We start from the raw sequence: 22,334 nt of genomic DNA, 5'->3' as shown, positions 1-22,334 counted from the left end.
CGAATCGAGAAATCTTGGCACGCTGCTTGAGTAAGTATTGGCATTTCCTCGGGGAATACCCTTGGCGACGTGACTAGCCCCAGAGGGTGGCTTAAATGGTCCAAGAAAAGGTTGGTTTTATAAATGGGGTGAAAAATAAATGGAGAAAAAAAGATAAAAAATAAAAAAAAAAATTTAGTTTGGTATGGGTATCATATAAGCGGTGGGTAACGAGATTTTAATACCTCGTTTTTCGCGCAACTCGGTTGGTAGGATAGTCATGACCATAGGCAAGAGGAAACTTCGTGTATGCTAATTCTATGCCTCAATTAGCAACTTGAAGCCAATGGGTGGTTGCGAGAAAAAAAATTTAAAAAATCATCTTAAGAAGAGACAGAAAGAGAGAGAGAAAAAAAAAATAATTCTTGTACTAATGACACCAGTTCACACCTCCACATAATTTTTTTTTTTTTCTTCGCTTGAATTTCCTTTTAATTCGTTGTTAAAGATGCGCATCTATTGCAAATATTATTAAAGCCACTTAACGAAAAAATAAAAAATAAACATCTTAGTGATATCCTAGAAATAATTTCTATGATAATTGATGATTATTTTTTAAATAACATCAAACAAACTTACTACTTTTGAATAATTAAATTTCAAATTTTTTTTTTTTTGAAGGACAGGAGAATTAGTAATGTAAAATAATAAATAAAAAAAAAAAATAATCAATTAGTAATAGAAATAAAAAAATGATAAATGAAATATATATCGATATTTTATTTTGTTTTTTTTTTTTTTTTACACGATTCAATATATTTATTTTTATATTGAAAAGTCGTAACTAAGTACATCGAATACGGATCTTTTAATTTCAACAAAATTATTTTCAAATAAACATTTATATTATTTTTTTTTGAAATTTATATAATAATAATCGTCAAGTTGAACAGTAAAGTTTGTTTAATAATGTGTATATTAATTTAATTTTGTTTCGTCATCAATATTTAATTTTAATAATTTTTTTTTTCATTTCTGTTTAACTTTAAATATCTACAATCTCAATCACACGACCGTTAATCGATCCATAATACTCTATTATATAATATATTTATCATTTTTGTTTATTTATCTCTCGCATTCTTTAACTGGCATCACTCGATGCACATATACCTAGATAACATCAAAATAAATCTATATCTGGCAAATAGCAATAATTTTTAATTTTTATTTTCATTCTCTCATTGTCATTTATTCATTACTATTATTATCTAAATTTTTATTTATTCATTACATACATATATATATATTTTTTTTATCATTTATCAACTATATTTACAATATATATATGGCGCATTCTCTCAGAGTATCATACACTTAAAATTTAACAATAAAATCATCACTGGTTTTTTTTAAAAGTTTATTTATAATAATAATAATAATTTGTTCCATCAAGATTTTGAAAAAATATAATAATAAAACAATAATAATTTGTATATTAACAATTGTTGTTGTTGTTGTTATTATTTTACCAAGGTCTCCACATATTTTCATCGTCTTTGACATTTTGTTGAATTTGAATAGGTGCTGATGTTGGCATATGATTGCCAATTGTCGAATGACTAACTGGTCTATCTTCACAAATAATTGTTGTTTCAATTGGCACAACATCATTTGTTTCTAATTCAATAACTCTTGTTGTAACATTATTATTATTATTTATAGTATTTATATTATTGTTAATATTATTAAAATTAATGTTGTTATTATTAGTTGTTGATGGAATTGTTTTTTTTGAATGTGTTGTAAAATCAAGTGGTTGTTCAGTCTGTATTTGTTGTACTTGTTGTTGTTGTTGTGGTGGTTGTTGTGGTGGTGATTGTTGTATTTCAATTCTTGGACTTTTTGATGGTTTTGGATTATCGTTTGTCCATTCTTGTGATGAATCATCATGTGGTCTTTTAACAAGTTTATCAGTTGCTTTTAATAATGACATATTTGTTGCTGCCCATATTGCTGTTGGTGGATTTGGACCAATACTTATACCATTTGCAGCAGCAGCAGCAGCTAGCTGTACATAATGACTTGGTAATAAAAATACAACTTGTCCATCTGGTAATCTTGATGGTATAACTTGTACAACTGATAACATATTTGGATTTTGTCCTGATGTTGATGCCTGATCAATATTCATATTACCAGTATGATTTGAATCAATTGTAGCTTGATTTACTTGACTGAATGCTGATGTTGGCCGACTATTATTATTATTATTATTATTTTCATCACCAGTTGTTGTACTACTGTCTGGACGTGTTGTATCCATTTCTGTTATTTCAGATTTTATTATTCCTGAATTAATGACAATTGTTGCTGCTGTACCTGCTGATGCTGCTGTTGTTGTTGCTAATGTTGATGTTGTAACTGAGACTGTTGGAGGACAATGAGTTGTCGATGATGATGTAGGTGGTGGCGGTGGTGGTGGTGGTGCTACAACAACAATTGGTGTTGTTTGATGATGATCTGAAGGATTTGGACTAACTGCACCTGGTACACGATCAGTTACACTGCCTGGACTACTGCCTAATCCACTGTCTGGTCTTGAACCCAAGTCTAAATCTAATTCAGATACACAACTGTCTAAATGACGAAGTAAACGTTGTTTTACTGCTGGATCCATTGGTGATGTGTTGCCTGTTATTATATCTGGTGCATCGAGATAACGGCTCACCTGTTTTAAACAAACACAAGAAAAAAAATAAATAAATATTTTTATTAAAATTATATTCGTATGTGTGTGTGTGTAGTTTTTTTTTATTTTTTTTATTTAACTTGAAATTTTTTTTTTTTTTAACTAAATGCGGTAAGATAAAGAGAAAATGAAAATAAAATAAAAAAAATATGTGAGAAATAAAAAAAAAAATTAAATAAAAATAGATGGTAGTGTTTGAGCATGGGAAAAAATGCACAAACAGTCCAAAAGATTTTACGAGTTAACGCATTTGAGGCACAATATTTTATGGCATTTACTTTTAGAGAGGCGAGACACACGACGTCTTTGGATTGCTATACTCAGCGTGTGTCAACAACTGTGAGGCTGTACACGCGTCTTTACGATATATATATATAATTTATCTTTTTGTTTTTTTTCTTTCAACTTGTCTCGAAGCTTTTATCTACCTGTGCTTGAATCCACAAATACAAAAAAATATTCTCTCAATTTTATATTTATTATTTCTTTGTTTAAAAAACTTTTATTTATTCTTTCTATCATCAAGGCAAAATAACGAAAAAAGAAATGAAATAAAATATTTTACTATAATACGTATTTAAAAATAAATGTTACAAGACTCTTGTGTCATTTTAAATGATTTTAATAAATTAATCAGTTTGTATACGAGTGTAAGTTGAAGCACATCAATTATATATTTATAAAATGATTACCTCTCGTGAACAATCTTGATATCCAGCTTTGTACCTAGATAAACCAGGCTGTGCTAGAGATCGTTGTCGTTGCAGATGTCGCACAGTAAGCTCCAATATATCAGCCTTCTCTAATTTACTGTGCTTTGTATTTTCCAGACGTGCACTGTCTAGTATCAGCGTTTTTAACGCTGCCAGTGACTGGTTTATTCTAGCTCGTCTTCGTTTTTCCATCAGTGGTTTGTTTGCCTATTAAAAACAAAAAAATAATCATTATAAAAATAAATTAAAAATATTAATTTTTTAATATAATTTCAACCATCAAGGTCAGCAAGATTAGCAGCACAATATCTTATTTCTTCTAATCCTCAATATACTTTCAAACACTTTGAATTATTTTTTTTTCTCAACAGTTTTTCATGATTATTTTTTATTTGTACAGTAATATCAAAAATACATAAGTACACTGAGAAAAAAAAATAAATAACTGGACAGGTATTTCAGAGAAAATTTCAAGTGTATGTGTGTGTGTATGTCGCAAGATCGTATATCGTCCGGTAATTCACGACTCGCCGGTGCGACGGCCGATTACCAAAGGCAAACGTCGATGGATAAAATAAGAGGTGGGATAGAGAAAAAGAGTGGCTAAAAGAGGTGAGGTTGGCGGGGACAAAAGCAAGAAAAAAAAAATAATAAAAAAACAAGGTGAAGCTACGGCGGCAGCGGATAAACAAACGAGACACCAGATTAACGTTCTCGTTGGCCGACGCCGCACCTCTATAAATATGTATATATGCCTATATACATAATACGAATGTCTACGTGTCGATGCGTGTCCGAAATTCAACATCGTGCCTATATGTAAACTCAATCTCCATCTTTTTTTTTTGATCCTCTCTCACTCACTTTGCTTTTAACTCACTTCAATTGTTCACCGCTCGACCTGCTCAACTCTATTATTATCGAGGTGATTTTAGTGCGCATTTTTTTTTTCTTTTTTTAGTTGAATTTTATTTCTTTAATCTATTTATTTATTTTTTTATTTCATCCATCATTCGTTGAGCAAGGTGCTGAAAAAATAATAGAATAAAAAAAAAAGGCAAAATAATTATCAAAGGATATAAGTATATAGAAAATAAATTTATATCTATATTCTATATGGACGACTATTCATTGACCATCTCTACTTTGCTAAATTTTTTTTTTTTTATGAGGCACGTAAAAATGAATCATCGTTGTCATCGTGTGCGGTAAAAAAAAACAAAATAAAATACTTTTAATAATTTTTTCATATACTTTGTCGTATGTCCATAAAGTATTGTCATTTGTATTTTCATTTTCTAAGAGCTTCCTCTTTTATAATATCAAAAACCTTCACGTAATACATTTTATTTCTTTTTTTTTTTTGTTGCAAATAAATTGCAAGGCGTGGAGGTCACTTCACGGTCCATTAAAACAAAAAAAAAAAAAAAAAAAGAATTCGTTATTCTCAGAAGACAAATGCTTGATGATTTTTTAAATTTTATTTTTAATTTCTATATGTCTATTTTTGTAAAGTCAGTGATGATGAGTACCCTTTTGTCGAGGATAAAGTCTCTTGACGATAAAGATAATTAAAGTATATACGCGACGCGGCACGCTTGGACCCTGGATATAATAAGTAGCATCAATTAGGTTTTCTGTTCAACCGAGACCGAAACGAAATGACGAAAAAAACAAAAAAAAAAATGCATTAAAAGCGCAGCAGCGAAGCCAAGATATTATGTGAATAAAAATAAATCAAAAAAACGATCTTTATAAAACAATTAAAAAACATTAAATTGTTCAAGTTTTTATTTGTTAAAAAAAAAAAATAAAAAAAAAAACAAATGTATAATATTATAGATGAATGTTATGGCTTCAAGTTAAGACAAAGTGTGACACATCAGCAGCATATAATACATATCGTGTCGTATATATAAAGTTAAATGCACATGGGACCCTCTTGAGTGCGCGCGTGTGACGTGATAGGAAGCACCGAGGTGTTGCCGGTGATAAGCGTGGGCGTGATCGCGAAAACCCAGACCGTATGTGCCTCAAAACGACATAACACTCCCACGAGAATATTCAACAGCGCGCATATATATATTACATTCAACATACTCGTATATAGTTACATGTCACCCACATTTGTACATGCTATACAATTCTGGAATGTATATTTTAACATACATATACGATCACACGATGAAAAATAATATATTATAAACCAGTCTTTCTATATCTACTTGCATCAAGAATTTCCTGATGATGCACATGCAATGTGCCTTTGCCACGATAAAAAATAACAACAAAAAAAATATTATTTTAGCATGAAAAATGACTTGTTTGTGTATGTATATAATATACAAAAAAAAAAAATGAATAAGAAAATGAATAGAACCTTATGAATGCACTCTTGAACATTGTGTCCTTCGGCACGCGCAACATACACAACACACGCAATTTAAAATCGACACCCTGCAGTTATCCGTCGGCAAAAATAATATTATCAAACTTTTATTCTATCATTTCTTATAATACATCTGCTATCGTTTTACTGCATTTTAATCATCTCATTCGTTTTGCAATCAAATGCATTTAATACATGTACTTATTTTTTCATGATTATAATTTTTTTTTTTTTTTTTTCATTTTTTTTATACATATCTTAGTTATACTCTTTTGCATTCATTATTTATATACATATGATATTTTTAATTTTTTGTTAACGCTATATATCGATGACCGTAACGACCCTCTTTTTCTCCCCTCAAAGATAATCCCCAAGGGGGCCACGTGCCGCGCATTGAAATACCGGATGTCGTGCGGTCGCCGATATGCCCCCCTACACACATATTATCGCTATATAAAATTTTTTCTTTTTTTTTTTCCGTTCCATTTTTCTTCTCTTTTTCGCTATCCATTTACTTCAAATGCATGCGCCTTTAACATCGTTATACTTCTTTACCTCTTTTACTTTTTTTTTCTTCTTCTTTTTTTTTTTTATATATTTTATTTTTTCCTTCTTCCTATCGTAAAAACTAAAGTGCACATTGACTCTTTAACATATACATTACTTTTTAAGTTTACAATATATATGCAGGTATGTATTTTGTAGAAAAAAAAAAAATACAAATGTATATACATATTTACAGCTTGCAGGTATGAACAAATAAATTATCATGTTGAACAAAATAAAGAAAGAAAAAAAAAATAAGGTAATCTCATTCATCGTTTGGTTGAATTAACCCTGCGGCTTTAAAGGTATATATATATATAGTTTTTTCGTCACCCTTACAGCATCAAGACCACCCTGTTTAATGCTCATCGACATGAGGCACGTGCGAGAACAAGCCAAACGAGGGTTGTGTGTTGTTGGATGAGATGCTTTTTGCTCGAGGGGTTGAGTTGGTCTACATATAATATGCTTGTATGAATTGTTGTTGTAGTAGTGGTAGTGATAGTAGTGGTAAAAGTTGTAGTATAAAATATATGAGCTTTAAAGAAGGGTAAAAAAATGATGAAGAGTGTGTGAGTGTGTGGTGTGTGGCACGTGTCACGTTCAGCAGTTGTTTTTCAAGGGCTAGGGATAAAGTAGAAAATATATAGAAGAAAATTTTAGTAGTGATAGTGGTGGTGGTAGATTATGGATGCATAAGGGGGTGAGAATTTTGACTTGGGGTTGATAGAAATTGAGATGGATGATGAGTGTATATACATTCAAGCGTAAAACAGTAACAAGTAAAGTGAATATAAAAATATATATATATATAATGTGTATTGTGTGTTTATTATATTGTGTATTCTACACCTTCTCATTCATTAATTTTTGAAAAAAAAAATATATGATGTGTTGTTAATGTGTGTGGTGTATTTTATACATGATGAGTTTTGAGAGACTGTTTAATTTCTCAATAGGCGCGATACATAAATATCTTTTTTTATTTTTTATCTTTATTTAAATCTTTGATATTTTTAAATTTAAATTTTAAAATAAGAATGTAATTTTAATCATTATATTGATGTTTATTTATTTTAATTGCTTGTCTTTTTTTATTATCAAGTATTTTTTTTTTAAACTATATGATAAAGATAACATTAGATATAAATTTAGATATTGTGCTTTATAACTTGCAAACTGATAATAACATTTTTTTTTTTTTTTTTTTGGTACTTACTCTACGTCCGTCCGAATGCTTTGGACTTGGACTTGGACTTGGACTAGGACTCGGGGCCGGACTCGGTCCCTGTGATGTTGCAACTACTTGATGCTGTTGTGGTTGTGTTTGTTGTTGACTTTGACGAGTTATATTAACCGTTGGTTTTTTTTCTTGGTGTCTAAGTGAGTGTAAACGAGCAGTCATCCTTTTATAAGGTCCTTACGGACCCTGAGTAACACGTTGTACACTTTTTCACCCTTTTTGTGAACTTGTATATTATGGCCAAGGCACTCAGCATTGCGTCCAGGCCCAGTTATGTTATTATTCTTGTCGAAGAATAATTACCCTTTTTATACACACATTATATATTTATTTATTTTTTTTATTTTTCGTTTAATTTGTTTTTAAAATTAATTTATAGTAAATGTTTTCTTTTATCTTATTGTATTTGATGAAACATTCAAACCAGTTTAAACATGTATATTATCTATTTTTTTTTTTTTTCTTTCTCAAGTTTATGTATTTATTATCAATGTTGTTTTGATAGATATATATAAGTTTGTGGTGCAATATTCGAGTAGAATATAAACTTGATTTGTTAAATCAAGGCGCAACGCTCTTACCACGTGGTATTTTAAACACGCGCACCAACAAGACCACTTGTCACTCTGGAGAGTCAAGTTGATAAAAAAAAATAAATATATATAACAAAGTCAAAAACACTTGATGATGAAATGTGAAATTATATATACCAACAGATGAGTTCAAAGTGTCAAATCCAAGTTTGTTTTTATCATGCAATATATCCTCAGACCACCAGCCAAGTGTACCAAGTGCACTTATCAAATTATATTGAAAAAAAAAAAAATAATATAAATAAACAAACAAATCAATTGATAAATTAAACGTCTTTGTTCCACAGTTCACAATTTTCACAGATAAATAAATAACAATTAAAAATTTTCTTTCGTATGAAAATTTCCGTAGCAGATTTCTCAATCACAACAATTGTATTATTTATTTATTTATTTATTTTACAAGTCCACTGTATTATTAATTTTAGTTTATTATTTTAAAATATTTTTCGTGAATAATAAATTTTTTTAATAATTCAAGAACAAGTTGAATCGTAATATAAACATATAGTTGTAACGACGTTTAGTCGTAAAAATCAGTATTTGTATTGCCGTAACGTATGAAAGCCGATGACGGACTGCGAGGCAGTGTATGGCTTGCGCTCGTTGCTCGTCGTTGCAGATCTCCGGGTGGGGGTGTGAAGAGTACGCGGGGTGACGCGTGGGGTCGCGAAGAGGGAGACGATAGGGGAGCGCAAGTGTAAGGGCAACAGAGAAGTGCGCATGCATAAAGTATATAGCATATAGCATATAGCTATATACATAGACCAGTCCAACAGACTGTCAAGTGTGTGAGCAAGAAAAAAGAAAGATAAAGATAAAGATAGAGAGTGGTTTTTGTGAAGAGCGCGCGACCGCATCGAGTGATCGAGACAATACGTGCTATATGTGGGGGATAAAGCAAGATAAGAGAAGAACAAGAAAAAGAAAAAGAAGAAGAAAGATCACAACGAGTTGCGGTGGTTGGATTGCAGAGCTATATAGCTATATAGAGACGATGGGTGGGTGAGTGGGTGGAAGGGAGGGTCGTCGAGTCGAGCACGTCGACATACAGAGAGTAGAACAGTGTAGAACAGCGGTGAATAGTGCAGAGGCCGTGGGGTGGCAAGAGTGGCCGCAAAGTGAGAACGATGAACAAGAGAAGAGAAGAGAGATGAGCGGGGCTATAACGCGCCACGGTTGCTGAAGCAGGAGCAGTAGAAATACGGCGGTGGCGGTGGCGGCAGCTTGGCAAAGAGAATGCCATACAGACTTAAAGTGGGTGGCAGGGGGGTATAAAAAGAAAAAGAAGAAGAAGAGAAAAGGCCGAGGTTTATGTTAGTCAACCGGGGGGTGGGGGGATAAATTAGGGGGAACTGAGGGGGAAAAAGAAGGCTTACGTTCACGCTCACGCGCGCCCTTGCCTCCGGCCAACTCGTTCTTGTCGTCGCTTCGCACGCTCTATCCCTCCCTCCCTCGACTATATGACCCAAAATGAACGCTAAGACGATGGGAATCACGCGAAATTGAGGAGGGAAAAAAATAATGGAAATAGAGATGGAAAAAAAATAAATAAAAAAAAAAAACATCAACTTTTTTTTTAAATAAATTGCGAATGGCAAAGATAAAAGGAGAATAAAAAGAAAAAAATATGAAAAACCAAGTTGGCAATCTAGACGCGTGTGTGTCGCCTTCCGTGTTGCGCGAACGGGTTTTTTTTTTAGCTTTGTATGCAGAATATGAGAATATAACGTGGTTTGAAATTATATAGTGTATATGTATGTATTTTTTAGTTTGTCGATGTTAGTTTGTGGACGATGGTGGGTTGAGGTCGGTGAAGCGATGAGGCCTCCAGCGTCGTTTGAAAAATACGAGATTGGGGGAGTTGGGAGGAACAAGGTAGATAAAGAGAGTAGAAGAGTACAGTGGTGGTATACGTCGGCACGCGCGGCCAAGTGCCTTTACCTCTTTTTTTTTATCTTATCTTCTATTTTGTTCCATTCTCTTTTTCTTACTTTGATTTTTCAACTTCTGCTTCTTCTTCTTCTTCATGTTTATCATTTTTTCTTTCAACTTTATTCTCTTTTGCTTTTTATTTATACTTTATATTCGCATATACATTTGCTTTATCTTTTTCTTTTCTATACAAGTTGTCTTTGTCTACTTATTTTATATATACAACAGCAACTACTACTACTACTACTACTTTCTGTATATGTCTCGCGCTACCCACGCAAATGAGCTGATCCGCGCGTCTGACCCTCTCAGCCGTTTCTACTTGAAAATAAAACGTGTATGCATGCCGGCGCTTTGTTTGACGCCTCGTCCTTGTGTATGTGTGTGACCAAGAGCCTCTTTTGTGGGTGGGTTTCGAGGCTTTGCTGAAACGTGCATGTTGAATGCAAAATATTCTCATGTTTTATTTTTTATTTTTTAAGTAGATATGCATCTTCTATTTATTTACCTTATTTTTTACTTTATTTCTTTTATTTTTGAAATTCGAGAAACATACTTTTTTTAATAATGGTATGTTTTTTAAAAATATATCTCCTATGTGGTAATTGATTTTGAATTGAAATAATATAGTGAGTTTTTAAGTTAGTTTTTAGCAAGTATAGGGGATTGCAAATATTAGGGACTATGTATATTTACGATGCGTATTTGGTGTGATTATGTATTAGGAATGCTTGCAGGTTTCTCACGCGTACATAAGAATTGCCGCGGGGAATTTAAATAATCGAGAGGATAGAGAGAAGGGTAAGAGGTAAGAAGAAAACTGGAATGGACTAATAATTCCCGTGGTCGCATCGTCTCACGTGACTCACTCACTCTCGGACCTCTCTTCTTCTTTTCTCGTCGTTGGCTAACGAATTTTTGCGACCTTTCACGCATTCCTTCTCACGTTCCTCGTGCGCAGCAGATTTTCGAGAAAGCTTTAGTTGCGAGCGAATATATATGTATATATATATAAACAAAAAAAGAAAAAAAAAAAAAAAACAGTAAAATAAAATAAATAAATGAAAACGAAGAGGATGAAAAACAAGCAAAGAGAGGAGCCATAAAAAGTAAGAACGTAAAAGATCTCAAAACGTTTTCATGGCATTGGTTTTTTTTCTTTTCTGCAAATGTACCTCTTGGAGGTATTTTTTTTTTCATCCAGTTGTGTCTTAATATTCTCACGTAAACACACATATCCAATATACACTCATTAAACCCAACCACTTCTTTTCAAGATAATACTTTTTTTTTTTTTTTTTGAATCCAACAAAATTTTCTTGCACCCACTCACGCCCATACATTGATGTTTTATTTTTATTGCCCAGCATGGAAATATATTATTTAAAAAACAGTTCTACACAAGAGGCCAATTTCACATGACAAAAATAAAAAATAAAAATATAAAATAATCCAGTTTACGCATATGATTAATTTTGATATTTTTTCATTGGCTAGAAAGATATATTTTTTTTTCAAAATATGAACAAGTGGACTATATACTCGCACACATAAATATATAAAAATATAAATGTATATAATTCCTACAGCTAAGAAGGGATATACATAGACAAAATAAATTTGGTTATTTGAGCGACGTGAAAGATCCACACGGGGCTTTGCGTGTCGACAAAATCGCCGGGGTACCTTGCTCTCTTTCTCTTTTAACGTTTATGGCGATCGCGGGCATATATATACGTGACGCGACCACAGGAGGGCTTGATTTATGATCAAAAACTTTCGGTACACGTCGTCCGCCGTACGCGCGTAGGCCTGTCTACTCTTTCCATCCATATATACATATCAACATGCGCCTACATATATACATATTAAACCTGCTAGAATTATATTCTATATATATACTCCACACAGATATATATTTATACAGGCATACATATATTGTACCTATATAAACATGTGGGGTTAACTATAGCCTGCTATAATCTAGGTAGGTGCCACACACAATTACAACTACATGCGAGTGTATATAGTACACATAGATATAGTAATCTTTTGGGGATTCGGTCGGTTGAGTGAGTGAGGTCTCCCACGAGAATGACTACAACGCACTCTCTGGTTTAGGTCCCTTGAACGGATTGGATAGATACATGTTATATAGCTATATGTTGATATTGGAATGTGCCGTACCTAGTACCTCCTCCGGTTACCTACTGGGTGTTCCACCTGAACCCTTTTTTTAATAATAAAAAAAAAAAAAAATACATATAATCCTTTATTCCTCCCTCTTTTAATTAAAAATCATTTTTTTTTGTTTCTACATCCATTCAATCTCTACCTGTTTTTTCTAATCTACTTTTTATAATATAATAGTCTAAATTTTTTTTTTTTATTTTAATATTAATTTCTTTTATGTATCCCATCGGCCTTTTTTAATTCTTCATTCATTCATTCATCATCTTGTGTATAATATCCATACGAAAATAATAATTAACTGTTGACAATTTGTTCTCACTTGAATTATATATTGTTATTATTTATATTTAATCTTGTGTTTATGTGTTCATATGTATAGATGAATTGCAGTATATAATAAATAGATAGATTTTATATATATAATGTTAAGTATAGTTCAAAGTTGGTCATATACATTTTAAATTTTTTACATCTCACTTGCTCTTCTTGTTTCAATATACATAACAAAAAAGACAATATATTCAACTAGATATGTCTTTTACTCGTTTTCTCAAAGAATAATGTTTCTTCTCCAGAGTGGTATATACAGATATATTATTACTTGAAGCGCAATGTCGTGAATTCACAAGACGTGTATATAAAACTATATAAACTATATACATATATACTATATGATATGTACACACGCGACGACGACAACGACAGTGGCAGCAGTTTGACTCTTGAATGTGTGGGCGACAAGGACGTCGTCACCTTATACACACACCCTCTTTTCACCTTCTTCATCATCTTATTCTTTTTTTTATATTATTTTTTCCCTCGACATTTTTTTCGACGCCCTCACCTCATGCACGTCCACTTTGCTTTGTATATATGATCGATGGCCACAGAAAGAGATGTTTAAATCTCATTTTTTATTTTTTTATTTTTTTTTTACAAATGCATTCTATCTCATTTTTTTTTATCTTTATATATATATATTTCCTAAAAAATAAAAAAAAAAACCAACAAACTGCAGGCATGCCTTAGTGCATTTATTATCTTTATATTTTATTTGTATTTTTTTTTCTTTTTTATATAACTGAACTGTTGTTTTTATATATGTTTATACATCTATGTATTGTTTTATTTAATTTTTTATTTCTTTATTTAACTACAACTCAACGTGTTGCAAATGTGTATTTTGTGTGTGGCCAACTCACCAGGTGGCCTTGTCACTTAATATATCTGTATATTGTATATACGCCAGCGTGTCAACTCATTTCATATACATATATGTGTTTATATCTGAGATAGAATCAGTGTGTATAGTGGTGAATAGTCTGATGACGATACAATACAATATGTGCAATTTTTAGCGAAAGAAAAAAGAATACACGCATATAAATTATAACATAATACATTGACATGTGTATATATGTACATAGATGAAATAAAAAAAAAATAATATATATATAATAAATATTATTACTATTATTATTATTATCATCAACACTAAAGTTAGTTGGTTTATGTGTAGCAACGCTGGGTAGACGTTATCTGAACGTAACGTTAGGTAACGAGGGACTCATTAACGCTCTTCGTAGATGTCGCCTTTACCTATCCTCTTTCATCTCACATTTCTCACTTGCTCGCACTTGTAAACTCTCTCTTCAATATACATATATAACCATAGTGTATAGAGAAAGAGAGAGAGAGAAACTTTACAAGTCTACTCGTCTGTTTGGTCTCGTAGTTCTCACACCCACAAGTCATTTTCCACTTCATCCTGTATATGGCCTATCGTCACTATCGCATATATATATGTACATTAGATTGTACAGTAGATTTACCAATACCACCAGCTAGATAAATGCATATCTATCATCTATATACATATGTAGATGGTACATAGATGTATATGTATGCACAACAACTTGCTGTGTGCTGCATGCAATGCAGTATTAGCTGGTTGCCCTTGCTTCATTTCCACGCTCTATCTCAGGTGCATGTTTATAGTAGATATATATTTGAACCAGTAGTATATATACATAGATGTGTGCAGTATATTCGCATATATACATGTACTATAAATATATGTATATATGTGGGGTAATCATTGGCGCTTGTGTAAACCGATGCGGCTCCCGTTTATATATACTCTCGCAACTCTCTTTTCTCAGCTTTGATATTATATATATATACATACATCAGAAAGATGGAGATGCTGTTGATGGTATGAATACAACAACGTCTCTTGGTTTCTCATAGCAGCGTCACTGGCACCGAAGCGAATTCATGTATATTTGGTGTTTGTGTGTGGCAATGAGCTCCTGATTTTGCCTCCGGTGCCGACGAAGAATCGCGCAAAGCACTCACTGACATTCCCACTCTTTCTATACACAAACCCATATATATTTTATATGTTTTTATATATACGCGTATATACGCACTCACTTGATTCGCTTTTCGGTCTTGCCGCACGTCTACTGGCCACTTATCTCGCACGCATCTGTGCGTGGAACGCGTACGTATATATACGGTCAATTGGATTCAACGCAGGCGGGATTCAGATTCTTTTTCTTCATCTTTATTTTTTTTTATTTTATTTTTTTATTTATTGCAGATTTCTTTTTACTTGGCTTTATGTACCTTTGATTTTCGTCCTCTTGGCTTGTTCTTTTATTTTATTTCATTTTATTTTTTTGGCTTCGTTATTTTGAAGAAGAGAAAGGGCATACCTTGGAGGCCATTATTGCGTCATCAAGAACTGCTGAAATCAGCGCAACCCATTTTGGAAATGATGAAAAACTTGTATATGTATGGATGGATGTGTGCAGGATGTATATTGATGTTGCGATTATTGGTGTGTATATGAGAAATACATATTTGGCTTGGAGGACAAATAAAACAAATCGTCTTTGAGATTGTTGTTTTTTATTTTTTATTTGTATGAGAAAGATTAGTATATTATATTGTGCCGCGGGCATGCTTTGTCGAATAATATATTAAGTTTGTATATATCGAATATAATATGATTGGTTGATGTCCATTTTTGAATTTAATTTTGAACGTGAGTAGGGTTCAGATTTGATTACAAAATGCCGATGAAATTGACTATTAGGAAGACAGTTGAATATATATTTTTTATATTCAATATATAATATAGGGTCTCATTGTATGTATATGTAAAATAATCATCAAAAAATTATATAAATAAAATTGTAATATAAATAAAATATAAAATAAAAAAACAATAACAAAATATATATTAAGAGAGGACCCTATAATTTGAAAAAGATGATGATGCATTGAAAATTACAATAAATTCACCTAAAAATCCATATATAATACCACAATGTAATCTTTTTTTAATTGAAAAAAAAAAACAACAAAAAGCAATATTAATAAATAATTTATATGTTCAATCTTTGTATATATTTTATTCAAAATTAAAAATTCAAAAGTCATGGTTTTTTATTAAAGCTTGACCAAAAAAAGAAAAAAAATATATATATATATTTATTATAATAGGTATAATGCTACCTTTCACATATGAAAAATAAAATTTGGGTGGACAGCAGGTTTGTGCATGGCTGAATAAAATGAGGGCATCATATGTGTATAGCGAAAAAAAATAAAAAAATAAAAATACCTGATGAAGAACCCATCAGTTCTGTGTCGATTAGCATAACAATTTTTTTTTTTTTTTATATTCTTTATTTAATTTTTTTTTTTCTCAGGGAAGATGAAATTCTAGTAGTTTCGGAAGGTTGGAAGGTTGAAAGGAAGATACCGTTGAGAGTATACACGAAATTATGAAAATGTGGTTTGAGAAGGGTTGGCAATATTTGGCAAGTGAAACAAAGAGAGATAGCATAAGCTTTTGGATTATAAATATATATATATACGAGAGATAGAGAGAATTTTCAAGGGGAGAAGTAGAGAGTAAAGAGGACACAGAGAGGATTGGCGGTGGCACAAGGACCATTAATGATGCATAGCCCGTTGGCGTTAGCCTGGCAGTCATAATGACCCGACGGACTGGCTCTGGCTGAAGCTTCAGGGCTTGGTTGGCTGACTGCCTGCCTGTATGCCTGCCTGCTTACTTGCTTGCATCGTGTCGAAATGCGAAATGCGGTGTGCCGTTTCGATTATATATATATACATATATAGAGGATTCTATGCATACAAACCGACCACGATCATTTTCAACAGCAACAGCAGCAGCACCAGCAGCAATTTACTCTTTTGCTTTGTGTCATGAACATGTTCATATACACACACATGCATACATATATAATATTTATATATTATATATGTATAGAAAGTGATGAGTGTCGAGGCTGAAAAATATAACACGCCTCCATGACCGTTATCCGCATATTTTTCATCACGTAAAATCTTATATTCAACTGAATTACCGATTATAAAATTATTATTTATTATTATTATTATATTATTTATTTCATGTCATGTCAATCAATTGAATGAAAGCCTGACTGACCAAGTGCTACAAAGATCAATCTATCTCCGATTTTTACCGATTTCTTTAATCTTCATTATATATCATTATATCATTAAATCATTATTTCATTAAATTGTTCAACATAAATTTAAGGAAAAAAAAAAAAAGAATCAAATTAAATTTACAAGTGCATAATATCGATTTAAATTCTATATACAACATGAATATTATTATATTTTATTTCTAAATGTTTTCGATTGTTATATAATAAATATTAAAGATGAGACAAAAATAATAAAAAAGTATAAGTTGAAGATGCAGTTCAATATGAATAATATATATCTGAAGCAATTGTCGAGAAGAGGATGAGTTTATTGGCCCACCCATATAAGGATCTTCACTTAAACAGTGCACACCATTTGCATTTTTCATGGTTGGTATGTATGCATGCATTTATGATTCACGCTTGAGTATTGTAAGTAACTAAGTGAGTAAGTATATACATAAATGTTAGTGTGTGTTTATATACAAATACAACAAATGTGTATATACGTAACATCAGCATAAATCGGTTGATGAAGGATATGCAGAAGCATTGTAGAAACAAAAAAAAAAAATATATATAATATAAAATAAGGTAAATATAAATGAGGTAAGAGAAAAGAGCGTGAAGAGTTGAAACAAGTCATCGTTGTATATATATTTTTTTTTCTACTTGTATTAGGGTTGAAGGGAAAATAAAGAAAAATAAAATAATGTTAATGAATATATTTAAAAGATTTAAAAAAAATAAATAATGATTTAGCATTTGACGAATTGCTTGAGGGGGTAGGTAAAAAGCATGAAGAAAAATATGCTAGAGCGAGAAAGAGACAGATATATGTGAACAAGAGAACATTTGCATTCAAACATCACACACGGTTTATGCGGTCATTAATTATGCGACAGGACCAATGAGCCAACACTCAGCTGCCTCATCTTGCTTTCTATCATTCTCTCTTTTTTTTTTTTACACACACTCAAATTTATTTTATTTTTTTTCCTCTCTTACTTTGTTCTGACACCGAATCATCCTTGTTTTTATTTTTTTTTATTTTTTTATGTATACATAATTATTATATGAACGTAATTCGCTTGGCCAAACGATCATGTATAAACCACCTACAATATATGTATATATGTTTGTGTTGATATTTATTTATGTGTACATTACTATATACAAATGCACTTATCTTATCCAGCTACCAGATTTTTTTTTAACATAATTTTATTATATCACAATTAAACCATTTGTTTAGAATGTTTTTATTGTTTATCGAATTAATTATATAATCTTTTTTTTATTTCATTTATAATTTGATTATAAAAATAATATATAACTGTCGTAATCGATATATTTTTTATACCGGTGTTCAATGCTGTTTAATATTCATTGGTTCATTATTGAATTATCGAAAAAAATCACTCTAGGCAATGTTTTTAAATTAACGAATAAAATTTAATATATATATTATACGATATAATATATGTTTTATATTATTTTTTATATAGGTGTAATATATCGTTCAGTATAATTCGCGTATTATTAATTTATAATTTTTATATTCAGCATGTATATAAAGTCCAAGCTTTTTGCATGCACTTATTTTTGTTTTTTTTTTATTTATTTTTTTTTGAGTAAGTTTATAAAAGGGTCGATGGTTTACATGAGCTTGTGAGATGCAATTTAGTCAAAAGGAAAGCCGGAAAATTGAGGAAGGTTGTACGAAGAGACGACTGGAAATAAGAGGGTATCTCGGCTCAAAACGTCTGGTGGAGTATAACGAGAACCTAAACCAGTCATGGCGTTGCTTCGTTGCAACTTACAGTACATTATATAAATACATATAATATATAGACTATATATGTATGTATATATATTGCAAAAGCTTTCTCCACCTTGCCAAACGTTGGGTAGATTCATCCGGAAACGGAAGGAGTCTCGATTCCAAGCAAGCTTTTGCCGCCAGCATATAACCAACCTTTTTATTTTCCCACCACATCAACTTTTCATCCTATTCTATATCTTTCTCTTTTTACTATTCCTTTTTTTTTACTTTACTTTTTCATCTTCTTTTCCTCCATTTACTCGACGGCGCCAACGGGCATCTCACGTTACCCGGAGGATACTCAAAGACCCTGAGAAAACCACAAGAGCCGCGTATCTACTCTTCTTGAAAAATGAAAAAAAAAAATGAAAGAGAAGAAAAAAATAAAAAAATAGACAAATTTAGCAAAGTTAGAATTAAAAAAAAAAAAAAATAAAGTTCTAAATCTTCTTGGGAGGTATAGCCCCGCATGTATAATTGAGATATTGATAAACCACATATTAGACCTAAATAACACACATTCATCTATCTAATTTTCATCAAAAAAATCTTGACCTCCCAGAAACAAAAAACAAATTTTTAAAAACTATATATATAAATTCAAAATAAAGTAAAAAAAAACAAACACAATGAAACTCTTTCAAGCTAACATCCTGTAATTTTAAGAGAAATAAAAATATAAAAATATATATAAAAAATAAAAATAGAATCACAAGTCCTTAACCACCGTTTAGTTATCAGGTGGATCTCGAGCAGGACAAAGAGTAAAAAAATAAAATAAAATAAAAGCGTGCAATAAGGATAAAAACAAAAATACAAAAGCCAAGATATATATAAAATAAATATAAAAAAACAAAAAGTAAAAATCAAAAAGCCCCATCAGCGGAAAAGGAAAGAGAAGAAAAGAATAAAGCAGAAAAAAAAAAAAAAAAAATGTTGTAATTCGTATACAGAATCGTGAGGGCGTGACGTTGAAGGGTGAGGGGGTGGAATAAAAATAAAAAAAAAGGGGGCATATAATGATATTGCGACGGGGGCTGCCTCCGGTGACTCCCGCGCGCCTTTAATGGCCCTCGCGTGACGCGATGACTTGGCCCCAGAGTACATGTACATATATATCCACACACTATATATCCATGCATGGATGAATGCATGCAGGCATGCATGCATGCCTCGTGCGCGCACTCAATCCTTGTTTCTGTATTGTATTTTATCCATATATACAAGTTGTATATGTGCGCGCGTTCAACGCGATCTCGCCTTTTGCCAATTCAATGTATATATGTATGCACATTTTGCAAAGAGCATTGAAAAAGTGAGACAGAGAGCATTGAAAAAATAAAATAGAAAAATATTGATGGAGAAAAAAAAAATAGGTGTTAAGGTTATAGGGAAAAATAAGGGGGTGGAGGATTATTTAGACGCGTGTAGGAGCTCACGATGTAGTCGCAATATATATAACACTATATCACAGATGAGAAAAAGGAAAAAAAAAAAAAAAACAAACAAAGAGAGCGAGAAATCAAAAAATAAGATAAGAGAGCTGGGTGTGTATGTATGTTGGTGGTGGTGGTGTATGAGATTCAGCGATAACAAGCAACACACACGCACGCGAACGATATGTGCACGCGCGCTTATTTTTCTTGTTTTCTTGATTATATATATATACTTGATTTCTTTTATATTTTTGTCTTTATCTTCTAACTTTATCTCTCTCTCTTTTTGTCCAGCAAAATAGCCTGGGATTACAACGACAATGACAACGACACTACCATGTTGTAGACTGCGTGGGAAAGCATGACGTATGTATATAGATATGAATTAAACTACGCAAACACGCACATTTATAATGTACGCAAATGTATTTCATATATATACCTTGTTTCATATGTATAGCATTTGTATGTGTGATGCCTTGGGCATTGTTTCAGATATATTTTCAACAACGCTTTTGTTAAGTACCTGATCTTTGCACCTTTTTACCTTGGTTCAAAAAATAAAAATAAAAAATTCATGAAGGAAAAATAAACGATTTTAAAAAAATTTTCGGTATGGCTTGATGATTGTAAAGTAAAGGTGTACTCTCATCTTGAGTTTCGAGAAAAAAAAGTTTCTTGATGGTATATCGATTGGGCCCAAGGCATGAAAGAATAACTTGCGATAAAAAAATACAACTGTTATGTTATTATTATGATTATTTTTTTTGTAATATATTTTAAAAGGTTTTTTTTTTTTTTTTTTTTTTTAAAGAAAAAAAATTAAGAGGTTTACTTTTTTTTACTCTGGGTGAGTGTTTGAATTAAATTTTTAACCTTGGACATTATTTTAAAAAAATTTATATCGATGAGATTCTATTTGTTGATTTTTTTTATATATTTTTTTTTCATTTTAATGTGCGTGTATATCGTGATTCAAATGGTTTCTGGTCTCATCCAATTGTCGTGGGCTTTCAGTGGTATTTTTATATATTTTTTTTATGTACGTAAAGATGAAACCATACAGATACTCGTGTGCCAGAGTATAAAAGTATTGACAGTTAGTCAGTTGAGACGAGCCAGTAGTGCAATCCCCGTTTGAGTCAGACGCAGGTCTTCTTCATTTTTTACGGTATTTTTTTTCCACACGCCCGCAAGGGTAAATAAAAAATAAATAACAATTCTACATGACATTTTTTTATATATATATTCTTTTTTTTTTTTTTTATTTTATTTTACCATCATGTCGACAAACAGCTTACTAATTATAGCAATCACCTCAATTCTTCAACAGTACAAATGAAGAGAAAAAATAAAAATAAATAAAAGCCAATAAACTAAACTAAATATCTGCCGAAATGAACAGCCGCACATACAAGATTCATAAGTTTATTCTTATTATATTCTTTACCACGTAATATCCTTCTTTCAACGTGATCAGAATTCAATTCTATTTTTTATATTTATTTGTTTTTTAAAAATCAAATACCGCACATACACTCTTTGTCAAAAATAAAAAAAAATAAAAATCAACTCGTTTCTTTTCTTATATATTATTATTATTATTATTTGAAAAAAATAAATATAAATAAATAAATCAAAAAAACTTGAACGAAAGCTGCTGAAAAAAAAAAACGAATGAGTCGAGGTGACGGTATCCATAAAAGCGGATACTTCAACGTGACAAGTCGACGCGAAATACGGTGAGAAAGTATATTCACACGAAAGAGAAAAAAGAAAAGAAAAAAAAGAAAAAAAGAAAAAGACAAGTGGACAAAAAGTTGAATGAAAATAAAATAAAAATATACAAAAACAGTAGGCAAAAAATAAAAACGACAAAGTTGAAAGATCACGTGAGATGACTGTCATGTATAATGTTGTATATTAAAAAAAAATAAAAAAAAAAAAATATCTATATGGGTAGTAAAGTAAAACGAGGAATGAGTGTGATGCCGTGACATCCTCGCAAATTCTCCACCTCCTCATTTAACAATCCACCTCGTCTACCTCGTCGTTCTCACTTGGCCGACCCATTCCATTTTCCCTTTGGGGTTTGGGTTCGAGTTCGCTGTTAATCCGTTTATCGCGTTACCGCCACCACCATTCGACCCTTCATACATCCTTTATCCCTTTATCCCTTTCTCCTCTCATAGCTATTTTAGATACAATATCGACATTATCTAATGAATACGCAAACA

General features: G+C 31.4%; 2 protein-coding genes across 6 annotated transcripts in view; both read right to left on the bottom strand.

Annotated features, from left to right (window-relative positions):
* Positions 1 to 22,334, bottom strand: part of LOC122848623 (actin-related protein 8) — a 79,246-nt gene that overhangs the window by 6,761 nt on the left and 50,151 nt on the right. The window lies entirely within an intron of this gene.
* LOC122848625 (homeobox protein 5-like) lies at positions 1,318 to 10,222 on the bottom strand. 2 transcript variants are annotated; one of them, XM_044146827.1, is made up of 3 exons: positions 7,602 to 10,222; positions 3,424 to 3,651; positions 1,318 to 2,710 (listed from the first exon to the last, which is right to left on the bottom strand). In XM_044146827.1, the coding sequence occupies exons 1-3, from the start codon at positions 7,785 to 7,787 to the stop codon at positions 1,508 to 1,510; spliced, it is 1,617 nt and encodes a 538-aa protein (XP_044002762.1). In that variant the 5' UTR covers positions 7,788 to 10,222; the 3' UTR covers positions 1,318 to 1,507. The 2 variants fall into 2 exon arrangements, with proteins under 2 accessions (XP_044002762.1, XP_044002763.1); XM_044146828.1 differs by lacking the exon at positions 7,602 to 10,222 and adding an exon at positions 3,722 to 4,008.

The sequence above is a fragment of the Aphidius gifuensis genome, linkage group LG2, assembly GCF_014905175.1.
Source record: "Aphidius gifuensis isolate YNYX2018 linkage group LG2, ASM1490517v1, whole genome shotgun sequence".
NCBI classification, from domain to species: domain Eukaryota; kingdom Metazoa; phylum Arthropoda; class Insecta; order Hymenoptera; family Braconidae; genus Aphidius; species Aphidius gifuensis.
This window is presented reverse-complemented; position numbering and strand designations above follow the sequence as displayed.

What these genes read in the sequence shown, in the direction of transcription:
- LOC122848625 (XM_044146827.1), bottom strand. Translation starts at nt 7,787, where the DNA reads ATGACTGCTCGTTTACACTCACTTAGACACCAAGAAAAAAAACCAACG. An exon ending in AGCATTCGGACGGACGTAGA is followed by an intron (nt 3,652 to 7,601) that starts GTAAGTACCAAA and finishes TGTTTTTAATAG; the next exon opens with GCAAACAAACCACTGATGGA. An exon ending in ATCAAGATTGTTCACGAGAG is followed by an intron (nt 2,711 to 3,423) that starts GTAATCATTTTA and finishes TGTTTAAAACAG; the next exon opens with GTGAGCCGTTATCTCGATGC.